Here is a 25,112-nt window from a genome sequence, read left to right as displayed (position 1 = left end):
GGGAAACGTCTCTTAGTGGTTATAGCATCATACATCCTCATCTGTGTGTGATGTAATATTTTCAAGTTTGTACATTATACTACCATAGTAACCAATCACACACTGTAATCAGTCAAAACAAACACACACACTCATGCCTTAATGGCTCCAACAAATTACCACTGTGGCCCGACAGAACATTCTGCATGGTTTAACAGAAGTAGTTCTTCATTGAACTTTTTAGTCACGCGTGATCAGAGTAGCGCAATCCATGCCAAGGAATCACTGATAAGCGGTCAAAGTAGCGACCAGCGGTGATTGTTTACACTGCAATGTACATCAAATGTCCTCCAAAAAGACTCCAAATGGTAAACAATCATTCCCAGGTGTCCTCTGTGCTCCAAAGCTACTGTGGCGGAAAGAGCCGGACTCATCTGTCAATTACACTAAGCTCCATCGGGCCATTGTCTAAACTGTTTTCGCACTCGCTCGCTGACTCCACTGATTTATTGTCAGGTGCCTTGACATCAATATGCAATTGGGAGACACTAAGCTGTGACGTGTGAGCACAAACTGTTGTCAGACTATCAGCACAGCCCACATTATGTGCCATTTAGATTATTCATTGCAGCAGGGCTGCGTGAAAGCCTTGTTTGGATTCGCCCCTTTGTTGAGAAGACGGACATTATTGCACATGTCGGGATTTACTCGCGATTCAAGCACGTGACAAAGTGAGCTGAATCAAACATAAACAGGGGGACTTATTTTGTGGGTCAACTCGTACCAGTCTGACTTAAATGCCGATTATGTCAAACTAACAAGCATTGCGGTACAAAAAAATAGAAAAGGCAGCCTTTTAGGTCTTTTAAGGTTTCGACCAGCTTTGGGACTCAAAAGAGTGAGGTCACCAAAAATGCCAGCGAGCCTAAAACAACCTTTTAGTCTGTCACTTCGATTTCACTGATTAAGCCACTTGAAACAGACGGCACAGGTTTCGCTGTCACGATAATACGGACCGACAAGTTATTTCATCGTCGTCATTTGATTTGTGAATGCTTTCTGGCACACTGTGTCACTGCAATGCGAGACGAACGGATTGACTGAGTCATTTTTGGTCAGAAATACAAATCTATCCCAGATTGTTGTGATATGAAAAGCTTCCCTGTCCTCCCGCAGGACATTTATGCATGTAGACATCATCCCTTCCGTTCGGTGGCCATTAAACTGGATCATGGCTGACGGAAAAGTGGCATTGCGTGTAGTTTGTAGTATTTGTTGTGCATATGGGCCTATTATTTTACACAAACAAGCAAATTATAGTCCAAAAAAACCCCTTTTTTTTTTTTATTGTACCGAGGCTTTTGTGCCTGTAGTGCCTCACAAGAAAGCTAAAATATGTCAGTTTGACACCATTAGCAAGTGTTAACACACAACCTTTGGCAGCGCCCGACGACCACGCAACACCATCTCGGGCATTTTTTGCGAGTTAAGGATTGAGGCGGTTAGAAAACAAAGACACGGAAAGCGGGGCACACTATTGGACAAAGTGTTGCTCGCATGTCTGGCAGTGCTCTTCTTTATTTGCAAACTGTGACCCTGAGATGCAATGTCTCTGGGCGAGCCGACTGTTTGTTTCACGCCCTCTGACCCAATATGATTCTGGCTAAACTATATATATTCTTTTGTCCTGAGCCTTCTAGTGTCAGTGAGGAAATATTTGTTGCATTATCTCCCATGCTTTGCTTTATGTAGCAGGCAATAGATTGTAAAAAGCACAGCTTGGAAGGATGATATTAAGATAACCTTGGGAGCTAAGTGATAACAACCATCTGTCCTTCAAGCCTGAATGTTTTACACTGGAACCTTCAGATTGGAAGGCAATTTACAAAAATGTTGGAATTTATTTTTTCCCCCAAAACAACTTTCTCATAAGAAATAATGTAAAGTGGATTGCGATGATGACAAATTATCTTTCACTGACACGTAACCTGATATAAGTCTCTGTGGCTGAATCATCGTCAAGGTGAAACATTTTTAAGTCATAAATATGAAATGATGAACTGAAAAACAATTCCTTACCTTTACTCCCGTGGTTGGCTTGCACATGATAAAGGCCACAATCTATTTTTAAGCATGACCTCCAAAAGTCAGGGACCATAATAATATTCTGAGACCCTCAGTCCAACTGCACTACGCATCATAAAGGTTAACTATTGGGGTCATGTTTCAAGTTACAAAGTTAACATTCCCAACATCATATAATTCTAAAATGAGGTTAAAAAGTGGTATAAAAATGTGACCAACTCAACCATAGCTTTTAGCCTTTCAGCTACATATGTCAACATTTTCTGGGTGAAATTATAAAGGCCAATGATTTACCATGATAATTGCTGGATACATTTTCGAGAAACCCACCAAATTGTTTGAAATATTACTTGAGGGTAGTATCATCAGCTTCTTAAGACAAAGCCTCCACAGCCAACTTATGCGATGAAGCCGCTAGCCTCTGACAGGGTAGCCCTGACAAATCGCCGGTCTTAATGCTGTGATGTGCAGTCGATAATATTTGGCTTCATTAATTCGCGTGCCCTGAGAAGACATCCCGGCCCTATTAGTCCTGAAATCTCATCCCCGTCTTTGCCATACCTCAGCTGTGACTCAACCGAGCAGCCAAGCGGATAATACGCCCTGAGCTCTGAAACATGTACCATTATAATTAGCTTTGTCAGGTCTGAGCCCCTACAACCCTCATGCAGATAATATGATAATATGTCTTCATAACCAGTTGACCTTACATGCTCAATATTTCTCCCCTTATGAAGATTACATGTCAATAAAGTAATTGAGTCCCGGGGTGTGCAGCGAGTGAAGATTTAGGTTATTGGACTTTTCAGGGGCAGTGATGTACGAGCGTTATTATTCCGCCTGTCAGGGGGATGCGCAAGGGAGGCCGAGGACAGTCCGAAGAGTGTCACGGGTGGGGCGGGCGGACGAAAGCAGAAAATCATTTCTCATGAGGTGAGACACATCAGCAGTTAATCATGCCCTCATAGCTTCATCTCTTCATGCGAACAGTGGATATGCCTTATCAATTAATAGTCGAAGAGATGCTGCCGAGCCATCTGTCTTGAGTGAGCAGCTATGAACAATTCTTGGTTCGATTTATGTGCAAGGCTACTAACAATCTTTGTATAACTGCTGCATGGATATATACTGCTAGTAGAATTTTATTACATTTTTAAAAATGTATTTATGCATTTGGAATCATCAATTATTTAGATTTATTTAGAATTATTATTTAGAATTCAATTATTCAAATTTTTTAACATTATATATATATATATATATATATATATATATATATATATATATATATATATATATATATATATATATATATATATATATATATATATATATATACGTGGCGGCAACATAAATTGGTATGAAAAAAACACTTATTCACTCTCACCTGGTGCTGTACATGTATTTACAAAGCCAACGCCGTTAATATCAAACAGACCCTGTAACCTTGTCATAGGTACTTGTCCTATGCTGCATGCCTCAGACTCTATCCAAGAATCGCCATAAATATCTTTTGGTCCATCATAATTTGACTGTCAGTGCCAGAGACAGAGGTAATGGCATGTGAAAACAAGTGCGAGCAAACAATGGCGCTCTGACACATTTTCAACTGTGAGGGTGAGATGGAGGCCGGAGACACACGCATAGGCGAGGTGGGACAGCAAATGTTAAAGGATATTTTAGTGTGTCCTTTCAGATTAGGCCTCGGAGATTGATATCTTCCAGTTAGATGAAGCCTTGACGTGAGTGATCCTGCCCTTCCATCATTGTGACAAGTGGCTCTCGGCTAACGCTCACCCGTGTTGATGGGCACGTGCCGTACGCCATGAGGGCCCCGGCCAACGTACCCGCCCTCCTCTCGCTCTGCCATCTCCGATTTCTGTTGCCCTTCTCCCAACTGTGTCACGTCCAATCACTGTCCGGCTGGCCTGGCACTCGGTCGAGCAGGCGGGAGTGGGAGCCCTTGGTAGGAGCTGCCTCACAGGCTTCAGGATGGACTTTGAAATGATTCTAATAACGGGGTGCCGGTGTGGCTGCAGACAGTTGAGTCACTTACAAAGACCAGGATACCCGGGCACTGAAGGTGATCAGGTGTAGCTTGCCAGGTTGGCAAATGTTGAACAAGCCATTGGATTGTTTGTTTGTCTGTGCTTCAAAGCTACATTCAAGGATCGTTTCGATTCATGTTATTTTTTGACAGTGCAACAGTTGAAGAAACTGCATTGGGAGCAAGATTCAATGCGTATAAAAGTGCAGAAAATTTTGCCCACTATTTTTGACTTGATGGAAATGGGTGGTGACAGGTGGTGAGGTGCTGTTTTGTGCAACGATGCGTGAAGTCCATCATTGTCTGTGCAGTTTAGTTAACGTGGCACTTAGCGACTGACATTGTTCTGGAGCCAGCAAAACACTGTCATTGTCATGTCATTTGTCTTTTTGGGCCAACCGATTTGACATGCATCGCACAGCCAGCGCCCCGCTGCCGGCGTCTTACGGTAGGCGTGTTCACCAAGATGCGTTTTCGATGCACTCGACGCGTTATGTCTGTGCCAAATCCCCTTCTCGGAGGCCACTTGTGTCCTTGCGCCGTGGCCGCAGACCTACAAGCTACCTTCCTTTGTAGACTTTTATGCGGTTGTAATTGACCTGACAATGGGGTTCATTGCGCAGTCCCTTTCATGCTGTTTTGCCTGATAATTATTATTTAATGTGTTCAGATGGCGAGCATCATTAATTCATCCCTTCCTCCAATGTCAAAGAGATGAACAGTGAAGTTATCACTCTCTGGTGATTAATATTGCGCTCTTTTGTTATTGAATCCTGTCCCAGTGATTAAACCTTCATGGAGTGACTCACCAACGGCTCCTATTAACGGCGACATTACCGAGCACCACCGAGGCTCTAATTGCTGTTTTCAAGCCCCCACCCCCCTCCTTCTCCAACCGTCCTGGCCAGAGCTTTGGAACACTTATCTGTAGCATTTCTTTTAATTAGAAATCCAGGGCCTAATGAAGACCATAATCGATCAGTGTCACGGCGTCCGTGCGGTGGCGTGCAATTCATATGTTGACGGAGAAAATGAGCACCGGTGATTAGTGGCATCATTAGTGGCTCAGCGCGCCCTTAAGGCTTGACAATGTCGTTAACTGACTGGCGCAGTAAGTAATCGTCTTGTCATTGTAGCGCTGACGGGAGATTTTTGTAATTGTTTTCCATGAGAGTTGCTCGATGACGGCGGATGCCTCGTGAAAGACGCTTGGAGGAAACTTCATAATCTGGTGAAAGCAACCTCGTCTTATCTCCGCACTCCAGAGCGACTGTAACCACTGTTCTCTCCTGGCTCCGTGTGGAATAAATGTCACTAAAATTAATTTCATCATTTTTTTTCCCCATTAGAACCTCCTTCCACCTTCACTCACACAGCCACAGACACACAACAGTGATATCATACTTCAGTCAAAATTTATGTGCCCCGGAATTCAATTTCCTCTCTCGTCCTCGCGGGTTGGAAGTACAGCGACTGATAGGCGTTTATCCGCCTATAACTGTAATTCAGCCATCAGTGAATAATGCGGTCCTCTATTTAAAGCGTTTGAATATGGCCATTTAGTCAAATGGCGATGATGGAATGTGGTTTTACATTGTTAAACACATACCTGTTTCCGTGTTACATGGCATGGATGTAATTTAGAATTGGCATTATTATTTTCAATCTTTAGGTACTCCTACAACATCTATTCAGAACGGTATCATAAATTCTATCATGTTTTCTCAAACCGTGGCCTCAAATCCAAATAACTGTGCAGTGTACGTGTTAATAAATACATTTGAATAGACGCCTTAACAACCTTTCCTATAACCTCATGTCTTAATAAAATCTTCACAGCAGACGTGGCATCTGTACAGCTGGAGTTTGATAGTTGTGTACAGTGTGTAGTTCTTTCATTCTTTTATAGGCTTGCGTTCCAAAGCCAAATCTGCATTAAAACACAATTTGGCAATAAAAAATAAAAAAAACAATATTATTTTAATCTAATATTTTTTGGGAAGAGAATGTAATAAATCATAATACTATAGAGACCTGCTATTAGCGAGCCATAAGGTTCAGGCTGGCCATCAAATAGCGAAAAATACAACAACAAAAAATGAAGTTTGGGGGAAAAAAAAAAAAAAAAAGTCTGATTCACCATACAAAATGAGGAAGACTGTTCCAATTCTTCCAACAGTTCCGTAAACACTTATTTCTTTGTTATGAACTGCGGGAAAGGCCATTTTCCCCACAGCAAAACTTTAAATATTTAGTTGAATTGCCTGACGTCAAATGTCATCAAACTTGAAATATATGTTCAGGATGGAAGCACCTCAAATTCACAAATGCTTCCAGTGACTTGGAACAGGGTGTTCCAAAATAGCCTTTCTGATTCAGCAAGTCTAAATATAATCATGATGACCTGCAACAGCTTGCTCTATACTCAAATAAATGTGCATATAATGATCAGTTCCAAATATTTGAATGAGCTGAGCGTCAGTGTTGCTATGCATGTGTTCTTCTACTGTCAGCAAGCCTTCCCTTTCTTTCCTCCCCCCTTCCCTCCTGCTTCTCTCCGCCGTCTCCTTGGCTTCTGCTGGGTGAAAAATGGCCCACATTTCCCTGATAGCCCATGTGGATGTGGAGAGTATAAATGGCTAATGAATTACAGATGAACATTGACACAATTGAATCTCCCTGATGTCCCAGGGTTATATGGCAGCTATTTAAAAGTTTAATCAATACGCTGAAGTTGAGAACATGCAGTGGCTGCAGTTGTTTGGCCGCAGTAAACAGTCAGGGAAGGGGAGCCAGCCCGACCGCGGGACGTGCTTCATGACGGCGGCTATTTGTGTTTAATGGACTAAATATTTTTTATTGCAGGATGGTAAATGTCAGTTTACTTCACAAAGTTGCGCTCGGGAGTTTTGTTTCAGCCCTCCTGCCACGAGGGAGACGGATGTCACCTCGACTGTTAAAATGATGAAGTGTGCATGCACATCATTAAAATGATAACATTCACCTCGTGATAATTTTATTCAACAGAATGAAGCAGCCATATTTGTACTTGTGTTTTGGAAAAGTGGCACCTTATATGGCCGACGATTTTTTCCCCCAGACTTTTGGCCCAACGTTTGCTAAGCAACAAGTTGCTTACATGACGTACTAGCAGCTTGTTAACATACTAAATGACAAATAGAACATTATTTCCCTTTTGTTTTTCATGTTTGTGGCATATTTAACAACCAAAAAGCAGCTGTGTGGCATAAGAGAAGCACACATCTGGAGTATATTTGTCCTGCTTTGCCTTTATTTTTTTTAAAGTGAATAATGGGTTTCATTGGTCATTTGATTTACCTCATTGTCTTCCATCCATGAAATGAAACACACATTTAATATTCTAGAGGGGGAACATGCTTTGCGTGCCATAACAAGCTACATCACAGTCCAATGGTTGTTGGATTATGGGACACGGAGGGGTTATCTGTCTACCTGCCCCCACCCGCCCAGAGGAGCGTGTAGATGCTGACTGCATCTCGTGACGTTGGGCTGAGCTGATAAAAGGGTGACTGGAGATGGATGGTGAGCACAATAATAGCTGGGGCTCACAGCAGCGTACATCTCACGCTCATAAGTCACTCTTGCAGAAAAACTCTGACCCCCTCTCTAAGCTCCCCCACATGCATGCTAGTATTTTGTCACTCCTTGGAGATACCGAAAGTGTAATTGCCTTGTTAATTGCACCCCCACCACCACCACCACCACCTCCCTTCCTCGTTGCATTTTTAGCCTCCTTGATGGATGACTGTACTGATGGAATTGTTGGCTAAGTGGCCAAAAAGCAAGGTGGGGGGGTGAGGGCAAATAAAGTAGGAATTGGTGAAAAGGGGAAAAGAATGGAGGAGGAAATAAGAGGGAGGCTGAGGGGAATAAGTTATAGGACGTGAAAAGGAGACAGCGAATGGATTCATGCCAAGAATAGATAACCTTGATGTTAAAAGCTACATCTGTCGGATATGTCTCATCTGTGACATATTGATGGCCCTTGAAAAGAGTCAAGCTGATTGTATGCAGGGAACAATCATTAAAGCCTCTACGGCTCCCTCTTCTCTGACTTTCTCTTATCGCTGCATAATTTGGGTCGTGTGTGTGTGCGTGTGTGTGTGTGTTTGTGTGCGTGCCCTCTAATGAATAGCCTTTTTTTAAAATGTCTTACAAACAGGATTACTCTATTAGTCGGCACTTGGGAGGCAGCAGGTATTACGAAGAATTACGTGAGATGTACACCTAAAAATATATATTTTTTAAATGTGCACGAATTGCAGCATTTTTATTGGGTTCTTGTGGTCATTTTTCAGTTATATATACTAATCTTTGAAAAATTATTCAAATAGTTGTCTCTTGTAGAAGAACCTGCACGTGCGCTGGGTGTAAAATGTGGCACATCTTGTTTTTGTGCCATAGCAATTCTACTTTATGTTTGGGAATTTACACAGAATTATTTTTTTACACACCCTGGCGTGCCTGACAATTTAATTAGACCAGTCAAAATCAGGTCAAAGTTGTGGCGCAGGTGCACTGGATGGGCGATGGATGTCGTTTTGCATTCATAGTTTTTTAGTAACTTTTGACACATTTTCACCTGAAAATCAAATTCCAAATTGTACGTTGGAGCGTTCCACTGGACGTATTGTTCACCTGTCGACGAGGGATAGGAGCCCTTAAAAAGAGACTAGCCACTGAACAACCAAAGATTCCAGCAGACACAAGCTTGAGGGTACATATTTGTAGACTTTCATGGCTAACCTTCACAGATGAAGTGAAGCTGAAGGGCCCTGTAGCCTTCGCGCTCTGCTGAGTTCACCTCTTGTCCGTGAGGGACTGAGAAGGACCGAGGGGCTCCAGTTCTTGGGCACTTATTGGGAAAAACTTTATACAGTTTGTGAGCACTGATGATGCAAGACCAGTTTTGGGGGAGAGAAAGACTAAATGGAAGAAGAGCAAGAGGGAATCTTGGACTTTTCTAACTCTAGTTACATCCCAGCTCCGTTTTCATTAAAAGATGCATAAAAACAGTCCGACAAGTTCCCTTCACAGCGAGAGCTTGTGCTTATTACTGGAGAAGATGGACAAAGATGGCAGACAAAACGAGAGCAACTATGCTACACGTCCCTTTAAGTGCTTGTGACGCCTTTGGGAGCGCCCTTGATGAACTTCTGCTTGATACCAAATTGTCAAAGCTCTCCTCAGTGGATAACTTCCCAGTCACTCCACGATGGCAGTCCACTTTCACACAAGCATAAGACACAGCGGGAACAGCCGTTCAAATGACGGATTGTAACAAAAATATTTGCAGACTAAGAGTTTGGCATTTCTGTTGCTCGTCACTTGGCACCTGCGGTTCTTCTTTCAGCTTCTCTCCTCTTTATTAAGTCGATATTCGTTATTGTCCTCTCGGTGAATGCAACAGTGTGCTTCCATCATGGGTTGTCCTCTCAACAGGGGCTTGATGTCTTTTTAGCAACATGAACAATGCTACCTGGACATGCTTCTCCATAAGAGTTGGAGGAATATCCTTACAAAGTCTAGCAATTTCTGCTATTAGAGGCCTATTGCATTGTGTTCTTCATTTACACTTAATGAGTTTAGAATTTAAATGATTCTTTTCAAATGAGGTTGCTCACAGTTCGTTCTCAATGGAATCGTAAAAGTGCAAACTAAAATATCACCTGTATAGTTAGTCAAGGCTTTTTGAATTCGAGGAATGGCTTTTACCAGTACCTCCATCAGTTCCCATGGGAACGATTCTTCCTAAAACTCAGCAAATCATATTTTTCTCAGCATCCATGGAACAGACTGTTACATCGCCACCCACACCCCCAAACCGTCCGGTGCCTGTCTGATCAGAGCGCACAAAGACACCCCCAAGTCCTGCGGTGTCAAGCCCAGTCTCCAGCCACGTTACCTTTGTCCTCAGGCAAAATGTGGCAGCTGGAGTTTGGAACCTCCTTACTGTCATCTACACACACACACAGACCAATGAGCATGTAGTAAATCCCACTCACGCACCGGGGGAGCAGGCAGGCATGGAGCTGGTCCCGGATTTTATCGGAGGTGACAGCTTCTCACACTTGAGTGTTTGGATCACCTCAAGTAGCTGGGCTGCGAGGGGGGGAAATGAGCACTGCTCCACTACAAAGTCCAGATTTAGATTGACTGAGCTTGTCCTCAGGCCCGTGGGCTGCTTCTACTGCTGCAGTCTGACAAGAACACCCACTGCTGCCGCAAGGGACTGCTGTGTGCACATCTGCCCGCACACTTCATATGTATAGATGGTATATGTGTGTGCATGCGTGCGACCACTTTGAGAAGAGTGACGTGTCAGGTTGCCTTAAAACTGAGGGTGGCATCAGAATATGCTTGGCACTAATATGGCACCAGTATCTCTGTCCCCGTTTCTGCTTTCTGTCACTTAGTCGCCATCTTCTCCCCGCCCTTGACAGCGTCTCTTTGGATTAGGTGATTGTAGTGGGAGCAGCCCTCATCCCGCCCGCGAGCGACACTACCTTCCCCAGTAGGGCCCCTCCTCTTTAACCGCCTCCTGCTCTCACTTCGCACTTGATGTTGATGTTAGAAAGCCTGGCGAAAGACGTAGTTGTTCTCCTGTCAGAGGATCATTGACAGCACTAATGCCACTTGTCCTTGCCTCAATTGGCGAGAGGTGATACCAAGCTCTGGCCCGCCCGCCTCATCAAGTGGCGGCGTGTGACTCGAGACGCGATAGCCCTCCAAAAGGCCGGCCATTTTAGTTGTCTGATGACACACTTTCATTTACATTTTTGCATTTCAGCATTCACAAACACGTTCTAGTTTTTAAGACATCATTTCTCAAGGGTACGAGGTAATTTGCAAGGAGAAATTGAAATAAAACATGAGTTCATTAGCGAATCCACCATTGGTTATTATGATGTCATGTGTTTTATACGCCTGTTAAATGAATGAACAAATGCATTCTTCACATGTCACGCATCTGCCTTGATGGCACAACACAGCGTTGTGTGTTTGGGGGACTATGCTTGTCCTCGTAGGTGTTGTCTTGAAGGTGAAAGGATGTGCCGAATATGCCTTCTTATACTTCATATGCTAATGATGGGGTTTTCTTCATTTAAAGCTTGTGATGTGTTGGGCAAATTTCTTCTAAAGTGTATGATCTGATATTTGGTTTCTTTTGACCATATTGCCGTGGTGTTTTTAGGCCACTTCGCCAAGTGCCGTTACGTCTACTACGGCAAGCATTCCGAAGGCAACAGATTCATCCAGAATGACCAGCTTTGATGGCACCGTCTGGTCCAGGAACAAGAGGGACATGGTTAATGACGCACAGGAAGAAAAATAATGTAATTTATTTATTTACATTCCGCTGATGATAATGCACTTAAATCAATCAACTGCTTTGAATCGGTAACAATCGGTATCTTTTAAGACAATATTGTTGACTTGTTCAGCTGCCTTCTGCTCGCGTGTGCGTACACACAAGCACACACTCACAGTGACAAACAGTTCCAAGCTATTGCATGTCTCAGCCTGGCAGCCATGATGGATCACCCATCTACTGCTGCCACTAATCAAGGGTGAAAGGGGTGACGGTCACACACCTGAGACCTGACATGGACACATCCCCCCCCCCCCCCCCCCACACACACACACACACACGCACAGGCAAAAAATAGAAAGTACTAAAATGTTGGCGATTGGAATCTTTCGATTAAAAAAAAAAAGATCTGTTCACTAGTCTTTTTTATTCTAGATGGCAAAAGAAAATCTTAAAATCTCCTTGATTGTATGAATACATTGAAATGAATATGCAAGATACAATGAATGTTTGAATTCCACAATGTACAATGAATTCCACTGTTTTTAATCAATGAAATGTAATCTAGAATATCATTTTGGACCATATTTTGTAACTTTTATCACTGTAATACTTATTTTTCAAAATAAGCATGTTGAGCTGTTGTTTATTTGGGGACTGGTGACCAACATTAATGTTACAAATCAGGCATTATGACAAATTCCCCATTTATGCTGACACAAAACTTTGTTTTTTTTATTGTTTTTAATCTATTGTTTAGCCATTTAACATTTGTACTTTTTTTGTGACTATGTCAGCACCTCTTTCAATCAGTTAACATTACATAATGATTGTGTACCTGCTCCTATGATTAATTTGAACCAAAGTATAAAAAAATTGCACCAGACACTTGCCTTGAATCTAAGACTCATTGCGAATCTCAAACTCATAGGGCAGTTAACATCAGGCGTGTTGCCAATGTTAGCGTATGTCGCTAATTACTGACATGATCTGGCTGGGCAGATGCAAAACAGTCAATTTAAATTGAAAGCTCAAATCACCGTGTGTAGCCTGAAACATGGTGAAAGAATTTGTCCCAGCTGACTCTGGGCAAAAGGCTAGCTACAACAGGCTGCAATTCCTTAATGGTAGTACATGACAAAGTATAAAACTGCATTGTCCAAATACTTCTGGACCCGACAGTGGAAACCAAGTCTTATATTTCATAGCGCGCACACATACAGTACAAAGGCTAGCAAAGAAGCCTGCGGGGATTCTAATGCAGAATGTCACTGATCTGTTGTGATGAAGTAGCGTGTCATTTTTGCTTTAGCGGGAAGTTCCCAAGCAGCCAGCAGCTGTGATGCCGAGTTCAGGGTCAAGAAGGCCGCAGCCTGCAGGTGAATGTGCATCTCTTATACCTTAATTAACCTAGCAGCTTTAAAAAGGCATACCTCACGAGCTCAGAGACGAGCAAATGTCAAGGCGCCGTGGCACTGGCGTCCGTTCTCGAGATGCGCTTTGCGCTCCGGTGTGGCAGTTCGAGAAGGAACGCACAGTTGACGAGGATGGGAAGTGACACTCACCAAACTCGGTATGTCCTCCAGCCAGCTCCGGTGGCTCAGCGCCTGTCAATTCTAGCTCCGTCACCGGCAGTGGCTCAATGGCAGCGCCTGTGACACATGTCACAAACTTTTAAATGTCTGCTCTTTTCAGCAGGATGGCTGGGCGCACGCCGCAGCCAGGGGAAGGATGACATTTGTAGCGTGTGTGTGTTTGTGTGCATGCTTGTGCGCGTGTTGTTGTGCGGCCCTCTTCTTCCTGCCTCCTTGGGCTGTCAGTCCCAGTTTCCTGTGAGCATATCACAATGCAGACAAATAAATCTTGTCATTTTGAAACGCCGCCACTAGTGACCACGCTCCTGAATGACATGTCAGCTGGAATATGGTCACACACTCCTGTGGGAAGTCGGCGGGCACTACACTGTGAACGACCACCCGACCACGGTCGCATTTCAAATTGATGGAAGGCGATCACAATAGTGCATGATCTCTGACATTTCCATTGACTATCTGAGCATAAGAGTCAGTAACACAGCGGTGGTTGACACAAACGAGTTGAACCCCATCGCTAACTAGATAACTTTGTCTAGCTAGATAGATAGGTAGGTATCTTCCTAGCTTATCTATAGTGTAGCTGGCCAGCTAGTTATTTGCTATTCATTAGCTGGAAATGTATTAGGTATAATAACTGTTGACTTTTACCATTTTTATTTGTACAACATACAAGCTCCTAAATTTCATTTTTTTTATTCAATTTCATCATTTTCTACCAATACAAGTGTTGGCTGTGCATGATTCACCTCCCCAAAAGGCACGCTCTTGTTCTGTGACTCCCTCCCCTGTCAAAATCACTAAAGGCCAATCATCCCATCACAGCATTCAAAGCCCAGAGCTGTGATGGCTGATTGACATCAGCTAATGCAAATATACAAGGAGCTGCGGGAAGAAAGGGGACTCGTCTTTGAGTGACAACTGGCCACTGGTAGCAGAAAAATGAGGGTCCCTGTCACGTTTAAAAAAAAAAATGGTTGAAATATAATACTTCCAAAAATAAATAAGGCATGTCTTAGTGTTTCAGCTACAAAAAAATCAGATTTTGTGTTTTTGTTTGATATCCCAAAAGTAGTTTGATTTTAGGATACAATATATTTTTATTGTGAAAAAAACAATTTGAAGTAACCTGTTTTGATGGATAGCAGAGCTGAGTAGGGGGTGAATTAGAATTAAAATTCAGCAATGTGATTGGACATATTAAGGACGATAAAAGAAAACCAATGAATCTATTTCACAGGGAAAAAAATGCTAAAAATGATATTTAGACGAGTGTGGCCCTTATTTTCATCGTGCTTGCTCTTCAACAAGAAACATTTGTCATTGGTTGTGGGATGGAGGTTTGGGGGGGGGATTCTGTGCTGTTCTAATTAGCTTGTCAGGGGGCCTCAGGCTGAGCGGGCTGCTTGTGCTAAGAAAGATGGACACACTGACACGCGAGCTGACAGCCAGTCGATAATGTGGCAATTAATGTCATAAATAATTCCACTGCCAATTATGTCAAAATGGACTTTCACTCTGCTACTCCCTTATCATTTCCTCTGATAAGAAGAACAAGCGCCTTCACCTCTCTATAATTAAATGGCTTTTTATATGGAAATAGAACATAGCCCCTTCACATGGTGCCGCAAGGAAAACATAGTGAATAAGAATTAATCTGCTTTCTCTGACCTTTACCTCAATGGAGTCATGTGACACAACCTCCAGGCTCTTAAAATGTCATTGGCTTGTTTGCACTACAAAAGATAACCTCATTGGAGAATGCAAAGACAATTAGGAACTAGTGATCGATCCTCACTGATATCCGTAAAAGGTTGCGAATGCTTAACCATTAGCGGGAGTATTGATTGTGACACCGCATCACTCGCTGGGAAAAAATTATAACCGTTCCTGGGAATGAGAGGCCGATCAATTGTGGCAGGTAAGAGTGTGCTTCTCAGATGTGAATGTGTTGTTCTCAACAGACAATGTTGTTCTTTGTTTTTCTTGCAATTTTTTTAAAATAGGAACATAAATCCATGGCCAATCCCAGAAAAAAAAAAAAACAGTTGCATTCTCAGCATTCCCTCAATAAATGCCTTACTTTGACTTCCCGGTGGCTTATTTGTCACGCCAAGTGGCTTGGCGGAGGCGAACGACGACCACTCACCATCAGGCTGTCACGAACCCCCCCTGCCAAATGTATGAGCAAATAAAGTGAGCTCAGCACATGTTAAGGCCTCCTAATGCACTGTAAAACAACGTTCAACGCGTCTCGCCTATCTCAGGGGCTGCGAAGGTGGCCCTGATGCGAATAATATACAGCCTGCCAGCTTCAAGGTTGTGTTCACGTGCACAACTATGCCGCCAAAGGCCTTGAGAAGACTATTTGACTAAGTGAGTAAATCAGCCGCCTGCTTGGCATTTCTATTACACTGCCGTGAACAAGGAGAAATAATAACACGCGCTAACCAATCACAATGACTGCACGGAGGCAACAAAAAACCTTGTCTTTGTTGTTGTTGTTTACCTCTGGTTTTGTAGTTTATTAGAAGCGCATGTTACTCCTGCTCTTCACTGTATTTTTCCACATTATTTACATGAGGATGTCATAGGGAAAAATGAAAATGACATTACAGTTACTAGTCACAGCTCAGATAAAAGGAGAGCCATGATTTTTTTAATATTTTAACTTTGGTCGCATAAAATGTTTTTCCCTCAAAAAGGTATTTTTTTAAAAGCTATTTTATTAAAATACCTTGTTTATTACTTTAATGTGATTTAATGCGTATAAAATTTTCAATTTTTTCACATACTACTAATATTCCATTTGTTGTCTTCTGTTATTAGAAAAGGTATTTCTCGTTTTTGTACTTAATTGTTGTGTCATTTATTGGACATGCATTGCTTGTTTTGAATCAAGCACTTAAATGAACCTGTTAGCATAATTAATGTGAGCATCCCGAGGGTCTGATGAATATTAATCATTGACACTGTCAGTTGCATGGCTGCTTTTTTTATTCACATAAAATACTGACCTTTATCTAGAATATGATTGTTTATTTTATTTTTAAATTTTTTATGGAAAACAGAATTTATTTACTGTTTTTTATCATCATCAAATTCTGACTTTTTTTTCACTTTGGACTCTAGAAGTAAACTTTATTCTCTTAGTGGTAGGTCACCTATAGCCCATCCGTTTTTTTTTTTCTTGAGACAAAGCAACAAAAAGTGAAATCCTAGAATGGTTGCATGTTATATGAATATTAAATCAGACATTGTCACTTTTGCAGTGTCACAGGCATCATTAAAACAACAACGACATGCATTTTGGCAGGAGAAAGGCGCTAATGACAGAGAATTGCAGTAGCACGGCAAGACACGCATGTAATGCATGCATGTTAATGTTTACGCCCTGGGGCTTCGGAGGCTTTATTTAACACGACACAAAGCATCAGCCATTGATTTTACATGCTTGACTTCATCAATCAAACATTTGAACGCACATCCCGGGATACATTGACATTTACAGCTTCTTCCTGCACAGCACATGGATGTGTCCGCGTCCATGTGCGTGTGCTCGACAAACTGCAAAGACATTGTATATCTTCATGATAATAAAAATGTCACTTGTAATTAATGACCCTTACAAAAAATGAAATAAATTGGAAAAAAAAATGTTTCCCTTAACCTTGTGAAAATGAATACAGTTCCCAAATTGGTTCATTCTCAAATTTTATTCTTGCAAATTATGATCTGATTCACAAAAAAAAAAGTTTAGATTTCATCCGTTCAATGACCCAATTAATTACTTGAATTCCATTCTAAAATTAGTTTTGTAATATTTAATATGCAATACTGTACCACAAATTCTCATGCCATTTTACACCGGGCACTTACCGATTTTATTTAGGCAAACCCTATTGTGGCCTTTCAGTGTGAATACTGGAATTACACCCCCGGCCCCCACTGCACCATATTCCCTGCGAACATAAACGTCTTTGAAGAAAAAAAACATACTTCCTACATTTCATATGAACATACTTATCAGTGTGACCTGAGGGATGCCTGTGTGTTTTGCAACCAACCTTCCCACAGGGAGCGATGGAGGAAGGCAATAGGATGACTGACGCTCACGAGCCTGGCTTGCTGACTCCAGCTGGTGACAAATGGCCATCAGAAGGTGAGCGTGAGTCCATTCTCTTAAAAACATGGAAATCCCACCTAACGCCCATCTCGGGAGGACATCTGTCAAGGCACAAATTAAATCCTTGAATCATGAAAACCATGTAGAGGCAAACGTGGTGCAATTTATGGAACTCATAAACAATAAGTGGTCAGTGCAATGTTTGAAGTATGTTCTCTTTGGGACATAATGTTAAGGCAACATATTGAATTGCATTTGTCTTCTCTACCTTCATGAATTTTATGAGAAATTAATATATTAAAAAATATACTACTATTGTGGATGAAATAGGAACAGACTGCACAATCTAAATTACACAGATATTGTTTATAGCCCAAATGCTACCTTGCTACTCCAGCTATGAGAGAGACATGATTGGTACTGTAGCTACTGTAAGATAGATGGATTGATAGATGTTGCCAAGATAACTAGCCCGAGTGACTAGCCAAGAATAGAGACAAATAAGAGTCTAATATAAAGTACAGAAACAGATTCCACTAACCTCTAAGTTCAGACATTGATGTTTGAAATACTTTGAACAGTAGCCCCTCATAATAATAAGCACATGATGATTTGATGCCAATAGCACAAATGTATTGATTACTATGAGACAGTAGGACCTGCCTGAGCTCCAGGCTTATTATTGCTTGTTAGACTTGTTTTTGTGGAAAAGCATGAACCTTCACATGAGAATATTTGCAGTGGGTTTATTCCCACTAGGCAGGATGAAGATTCCAACCTTGCCTTGTCTTTGCAAACATTTCGATCAGCCTGCTATTCTTTCACAATGAACGGCAAAGTTTATAATACTACAATCAATAAGAAGTTACTGCATGTAATATTTTACAGAAATATAGTTCTACATTTACTTTTCTACATGGATGAGCAAATTGTAGTCCAGTCTCTTCTAATGGACTACAATGATGACAGTCTGTTTGTTCATGATGATTTCCTGCCCAAACCAATTGCCCTCCTTGTTCTTTTATGCCAAGATAGAAGACAAAAGCATGAACAAGAACAAGAGAGAAGGATTCATCAACATCATCCACACGGAAATTACAAATGGCAGCAAAGAAGAGAGAAGCCCCGCCCCCGCGCCTTTGTTTTCTCCTTTAATTCTGTTAATCGCCCCCAGGTAAAGATTAGCTGCTCTTGACAATTACATTCAGCCTCAAATGTTGCAGCTACAAGGTCACTTTTTCTTCTTCTACATCACGCACACACTCACACCACACACACACATCTGTCTTTTTGTGAGCAGGATTGACTTGTCATGTACTTCTAATAGGCAGCACAGGGAATCATTAGTCCACCTCGCCTCCCTGACTGATGGCTATTTCACTCCAATCATCTGAGGCGTGTGCGCACGCACGCATACACACACAGACACCCACGACCAAGCCTCACACCTCCTCCTTGCCACTATTGACGGAGCGTGTCGGAGCTGAGCGGAGACGTCTTAATCAAGTTGGACACAGTGGGCATTGATTTGACAAGCTGTTGTAATGACCTCCTTGTTTTGCTAAAGGATCACTGTTTATCTGGGCCACGGCTCATGTGCCCGGCATGCCTCATCGTCATGGAAACGATGATCACGGCTGATTGGCGGGCCTTGGTGTCTTCGGACCGCTGCTTGTCACACACGCGTGCAAAGATACAATATATTGACACATTTTAAGGTGTAGCTGTTTGGTCAGACTTTTCACACATGCTTGAATATGACAAGTCAGTGGTTATAAGCGATGTCCAAATACTGCACGTTTATGTTATGGATTGGATGAATGGAGTGACTGACAGTTTGTACCACAGCTTCTAATTGATTACCCAATTTGACAGTTTATACTGAATTGCCATATATCTGAATACACTTCATAAATCCGAAGTTTGGGTTTAGAGTAGGATAGACACGGTGTGTTTTGAAATAAATGTGTGTCCTGTGTTAAAGACCACCATATGACCACGACGCATCCTGCGGAAGACAATAACACCTCTCCAGATATATATATTTTTTTTGGGGGGGCAAGAATTTCACATTAAACTTTACTGGCGCTGTGACATCCCGCGGCTATGCCCGAACGTGTAAAATTGTTAATAAGGACCGAGAGGGCGTTATTGGCAATTATTGAAATAATAGCTTATTTTGCAGCTTGCTACTGACTGGAGAACTTTGTGTTGCCTAGCAGAGGTCACACAAACGTGCAGCGTCGTCCTGCACTCTCTTTGCAATCGAGGCTCTCGTTTTAAATTATGTACGATGGTCATCTCAAGCATGCGCAAACAGGCAAAGGTTGCTGATGTCGTCTTTTTTACGTATGGCTGAGAACTTGCTATTTGTTTACATGAAACCGCTGCCATTTGTTATTTCAGCGACCTCCTTCAGGGGAAGCCTCAATGTGACACCATGATAAGGCCCAGTGTTCCTCAACCTCACCCCCCCCCCTCGCACAGAGCAGGTAAGTCATTACTTTTAAAGGCGCACTATCTCCAAGTCACAGAAGGACACGTTGATAGCAGAATGAAGTACACAATCGTAAATGTTTATGCAGTATTTCTCGGCGTATGATTGCATTTTTATGGTTCATATTGTGATACGGCGGCTTGTTTTTTGCTGCCGTCACCCGTGCAATGAAAGGAGTCGCCGAGGGGGCATTTGGACGTCTCTTTATGATAGAGGGAGGGGTTGGAATCTCTCGCTCAACCCGCGCGGTAAAAACACGGCCGAGCTAAGCGGCTGATCAATCAATTTCAGAGAGATCGATCGGCATCAGTTCTGCCTGCATGCGCACACCCTGAGCCACTTTATTGTAAATTAATCATTTTGAAAGCATCTCACAGAGGCTTTGAGTGTATGTATGTGTGTGTGTGTGTGTGTGTGTGTGTGTGTGTGTGTGTGTGTGTGTGTGTGTGTGTGTGTGTGTGTGTGTGTGTGTGTGTGTGTGTGTGTGTGTGTGTGTGTGTGTGTGTGTGTGTGTGTGTGTGTGTTAAGAGGCTTCACTAACAAGCCATCAGTTCCCACTGCCTGAAAGCTCTGGGCACAAAAAGAAGCCACACAAATATTTCATACACGTACAAGTGATTAAAGTTGCGTTGAAGTCGATTAATAGATGATGTCATTAATAACACACTTGGGTGGTCTACATTTTTTTTCCTATTTTTTTTCCTCACACCTTTCAATGTCTTCATCAAACACCTCCACCTTGTGTTGTGACTGCTGCCGCACCCTCGTCACCTTGTCCACTTTTGAGGATGCGTCTGGCGAGGGGACGCGTGCCAAGCCCCTCGACCCCCCGAGCACGCTCACCTGGGGCTAACCGTGTTTGCACATTAGAAAGAGAAATGAGGACAGATGCCAAGCCGGCTGGCGTTTACATCCTCCCGCCACCGACTGCCTCTTTGACGGCAGAGTGTGAAATTGCTCATGAGATGGAGACTCTTGATGTGAGGGGGGGGGGGGGCAAGTCATCATAACACCTCCAAATTGGTGCTGCTGGTGACGTTTGAAGAACTCCCGGCGATGAACGAGTAGCCTTGACATGGGTGACACCTTGCGTGCTGCACTTCATCTCCAGGCACCTTACAGCAAGGTGAATCCAATCTTTAATGTTTATCTTATATACATTTAGCTCCTATCCAACCAGTGAATTCATCAGGTCGATCGGCAGAGCTAACAAACTCCACATAACACAGTTGACCTCAGAACTGTAGGTAGATATTTTAACTACTACTTGACCCTGCTGACATTCTAGGAGCAAACTCCTGAGCCCTGTTTTTCTGTCTCTTTCTTATTAAAAGCTCCAAAGAAACAAAATGTTCTGATGCTTCATCATATGTAAAGCTAATGCACGTGCGACATCTCGTGCTAAACAGCCTGCTGATGCACGGCCTGATCCCTGCCACCCCCCCCCCCCCCCCCCATTTTATTCCTGGACATTACAGTGGATACTCGCTGACTGACAGAGTTGACAGCTGAAAGTGACGGAGCAGCTAATAACATGTCACTATACGTAAATCAAGACTAATGCCGCAACACCGTCTGTATTGGTGGTGGCTCGGAGCGAGGGGTCACCAAGGAGCCCCTGCGTTGTCCTTCCTGCAGCTTGGGGCTTGGTGGTGTAAGCCGATGATATTTTACAGTCAAGGTCAGACAGTGCAATTTATCAGCACCTGTCATTTTAGGGGAGTCTGTGTGAAGCTGTACACTGACATTTCTCTGACCTTTATAAACACATACCACACCGGCATAGGAATTCATAATCCTGTAAGCCAGAACGTACAATACAAGTATGGACATAGTTATGTATGCTATCATTATTACATACTTTACACATATTATGAAGGCCATCACGGGATGAAACATTAGCATCAACGTGGGTAGGGGCGTGGTCGACATGAACTACGGGGTGCGAGGTATGTCAGAAAGGTTTCAGGACTGGTGTGTCAGATATATTTCAAACCCATTTTCCTCCTTCAATGTATTCAAGTATGTCATGTGACCTGAGCTCTTTCTTTTCCCTTATGCTTTTCTATACAAAGTCAAAGATCAAGTTGATCGCATTCCTCGTTCTTGCCAGAGGCCCACACAAAAAGATACTACGACTTACTTCTTTGAGTATGTGACAAGAGCTGACATGCTTCAACACATTTGGTCACAACGCCCTGAGCATCTGACAGTTCCTGGCCGATAAGAACGATGCCATGCAGGAGCAACCTCCATTCTCCTCTGACGTGGATCTGTGTGAACAGGTTCAAGAGGGTGGACAACATGGCTTTGATGGTAATGCCCAAACTTACATTTGACATTTAAAACATCATTTGTGACAAGTGTTTTTCCATTTTATATTTGAAGCTGGAATTGAAAGAACAGAAAAGTCTGTTTTTTTCCGGTTTAGAACACAAATACATCCATTTTAATTTGAGAAAAATACAAAAAGAAACCATGTACAATCTATGTACAAACATTTTGTACAAGACAGTATATTTATCAGCAGATTATATTTGACAGAGTCAGGTAGATCAACTCAGCACCATCAAAATAATCCATCATGTCTAGACCACATCCAAAACAAATAGACTGCTTTGTCAAACTCCCGATTTGCTGCGGTGGACGGCGACGACAACGTGATGCCTGAAATCCTCCTTTAAATGATGAAAAGAACAACAACAACAAAAATGCAATTTTCAATGCATTACTTAAGACTTGAGACCCAACTCCAGTCTCTGTATGTGTGATATATTAGAGCTAGTACAACTCCCAGCAAATAAGTTATTCTAACCATTCCTTTACAGCAAAAATAGATCAACTCATGAAGTGCAATGTACAGTCACATGACGCGCCAGAGACGATTGCTTAAGTGGACACTGTGTGCATCGTTCAGTCATCTGTACTGTAACTAATACCTACAAAATCCGCCTAATGTCTAGGCATGTCTAATGCCACTTGTCGCGAACAGTTGGGCTTGACCCGGGCCCTCCTCTTGACCTTTGAGCGCTGCCTGGCACTGCACCGGCATGGAGGCGCAGACGATTTGGATGTTCTCCACACCGGTGCAAGATAACGTCACAGTGGAAAATGAACAAATTTAAAAAAACAAAAGCGAGCTCGTGTCCCTGAATGACTGAAGGATGCTCAACTACAACTCTTCATGGCACTTCAAAAACAAACATAAAAAGAAACCACATTGAGAAACATAGACCAGATGCCTGACAAGGAGATGCATTGCAAAAATAAAAAGCCTCACAATCAACAAAAATTCAGACAAATATTGCATTAATCGGTGTAGTAATTCAGTTTGCAGCATAAAGCCTGTGATATTGTGATTATATTTAAGAACCTCAGAAGAAAAAACAAAACAAAAAAAACATCTGTAAACAAAAAGACGCCCCCTAAATGGAATGTAAACGCTGTGTGAAGATGGGGGTCATAAAACGCAGGAAAATTAAGGATGTTCTCTCAGATAACCACATTGGTGCAAGCTTGCCATCTTGATTCCATGTTGCTCCTATGATCAAATAGGAATCCAATTTCGGAATATTCTTTTTTTTTTTGTTCTCTGTGAAATCTATTTGCTACAAGTGTGACGACGATGTGATCACAGTTCAAAGTTCACTTCAGGACAATGTGCATGAGGCTTCAGTATAGTTGCACCACACCCAATAGACGGACATTAAAGCTTTTCCTGGCGTGCTTTTTAGCTCCGATAAAAGTAACAAGCGTCTATACCGTATAGGTAGATGGGCTTGAATTTACACAAACACCGACAGCACAATATCATGTTCTTTTCCACGTATGACTTCGTTTACAGCCTATAGACGAGAGACGCGGCAACAATTTCTCTCTTTCTTTTAAATTGTATTTTGCCAAATCAACCAAAGAAATTAACACAAAAAAAAAAAACATACACAGGCACACACAAAACAACCGACGTGGTCACACTTTGCAATAGTGTGCACTTTCTTTCGTCTTGGGACCTAATTTAGGTCAAACACATAAGGTCGTTCAGTTGGAGGAAGCGACGCTATCATCTATTATTGTTATTGTCTAGTAGATATATATTTAGATCTATTACTCTTAAACCATTCGTTCAGTCCACATGTTTGTAGCTAAGGGTGCTTTGTTGAGCTTATTCGTCCGGGTAAGCTTCAGTTTCAGCTTCTGCAGAGGCGAGCTGCCAGGCTGAAGATGGTGTCGTTAGTGAGTTAAAAAAATACTCTTTTGATAAAAGCATAGATGTCGGGCGGGGCAGAAACGAATGATATGTACTCGTCTGGTTTTTTTGCCTCTATTGTGAAGGCCGTATGTTTTGGGAAATGGAAAAACCATGAGCCGTTGCATCGCCGCCCAACCAGGTTTGAGCTTTTCCTTGAGCAGCACAGCGCAAAGCAGCTTCACTCCTGAGAGTCGTTTTTTATTTAATCGAGGCGGTCGACATCTGGGATTGGCGACGGAGAACATCCGAGCGCCCCCGTGCCAACCCCGTGCCAGGCAGTCTCTAGTAGGTCAGAGGAGGACCCGGTTGGCACCCACTCTTACGCGATACGTGGCAATTATTTTTCTCAACTTATTTTTGTGATCCCAAAAGCTGCTGCTGCTGCTGCTTTTTTTGCTCAAACATGGTCGGGTCCCGGGTTGGGATGCAACGCATCGACCTTCCGAGGCTACTTGGCTGTTTCTTCATTTAGACGACCCTCCGGATGAAATGATTTGCATGATAGCCCCCTTCATAGTCTGTCCTCTGAAAACACAGCTCCTCATTAACATCACTGTGTTATCATTTCTTCTTCTTTTTTTTTTAGTGCAAATAGAACAGAAGTACACAAGATGGAGAACCGTGAGCCCGGCTGGCTGGAAGAGTCGCATCCAGTGGGATCTTTGGGGCAATGATGCGAGCCTCGTCCTCCAGTAAGCTGTCACCCTTAGTCAACTATTGCAAAGCGTTACAGGAAGTACTTTTTCTCTCTCTCTTGCTCGCTCTCTTCGAACCTTCAAATAATAATTCCCAAAAAGTGCTCTGGGGGAGGTGGGGGACTGTACAATGCGTTATTTGATTGTCATTATGTACATCTCTATTGATACATCAATAAATAAAACAATGTCCAAAGAGCATGGAAGTAACATTAAAGGTATACACATAGCAGGGCCAGTTTGGTTTCCTGTCCAGTTCTTATTGTCATCATCGTCGTCATCATGACTCCAAGACGTCTGCTGAGCGAGCGAGCCAAAACGTTAAAAGCGGTTCAGCATTCGTCTTCGACTTCTCGGATGGGGGGAATCAGACTACTTGTGGATTTGTACTGGTTGACTTGGTTGGCCATGTGAGTGCTCATGGGCTTGATCTGAATGTTACGCGGGTAGGCGTTGTCCGGTTCATCTGTAAACCATTTCTTTTCTAG

At 42.6% G+C, this 25,112-nt stretch overlaps 2 protein-coding genes across 13 annotated transcripts in view; one reads left to right on the top strand and one right to left on the bottom strand.

Moving 5' to 3' along the window:
* lrmda (leucine rich melanocyte differentiation associated) overlaps positions 1 to 25,112 on the top strand; it is a 266,124-nt gene that overhangs the window by 153,742 nt on the left and 87,270 nt on the right. For 6 of the 12 annotated variants that reach the window (XR_015067404.1, XR_015067398.1, XR_015067406.1 and 3 more), the window contains exons 7-13: positions 11,349 to 11,490; positions 12,778 to 12,844; positions 17,135 to 17,219; positions 18,215 to 18,357; positions 19,590 to 19,675; positions 21,756 to 21,996; positions 24,516 to 24,621. Coding sequence is in view for 1 of the 12 variants with exons in the window: in XM_085922107.1 (XP_085778233.1) it covers positions 11,349 to 11,428 (80 nt within the window). In the remaining 11 variants the exon portion in view is untranslated. Of the gene's footprint in view, positions 1 to 11,348; positions 12,352 to 12,777; positions 13,039 to 13,163; positions 13,267 to 17,134; positions 17,220 to 18,214; positions 18,358 to 19,589; positions 20,191 to 21,755; positions 21,997 to 24,515; positions 24,622 to 25,112 lie in introns of those variants that run through there. The other 6 variants (XR_015067401.1, XR_015067399.1, XR_015067403.1 and 3 more) reach the window with 6 other exon arrangements.
* Positions 22,109 to 25,112, bottom strand: part of LOC147050099 (calcium-activated potassium channel subunit alpha-1a) — a 105,338-nt gene continuing 102,334 nt past the window's right edge. Inside the window, exon 34 of the mRNA XM_085922108.1 lies at positions 22,109 to 25,108. Within this exon, the coding sequence (XP_085778234.1) occupies positions 24,957 to 25,108 (152 nt within the window). The 3' untranslated portion in view covers positions 22,109 to 24,956. The remainder of the gene's footprint in view (positions 25,109 to 25,112) is intronic.

Source organism: Syngnathus leptorhynchus, chromosome 10 (assembly GCF_054491065.1).
Source record: "Syngnathus leptorhynchus isolate UIUO chromosome 10, UIUO_Slep, whole genome shotgun sequence".
In the NCBI taxonomy this organism is placed as follows: Eukaryota; Metazoa; Chordata; class Actinopteri; order Syngnathiformes; family Syngnathidae; genus Syngnathus; species Syngnathus leptorhynchus.
The sequence above is the reverse complement of the archived record's forward strand: the minus strand, read 5'-3'. Positions and strand labels throughout refer to the sequence as shown.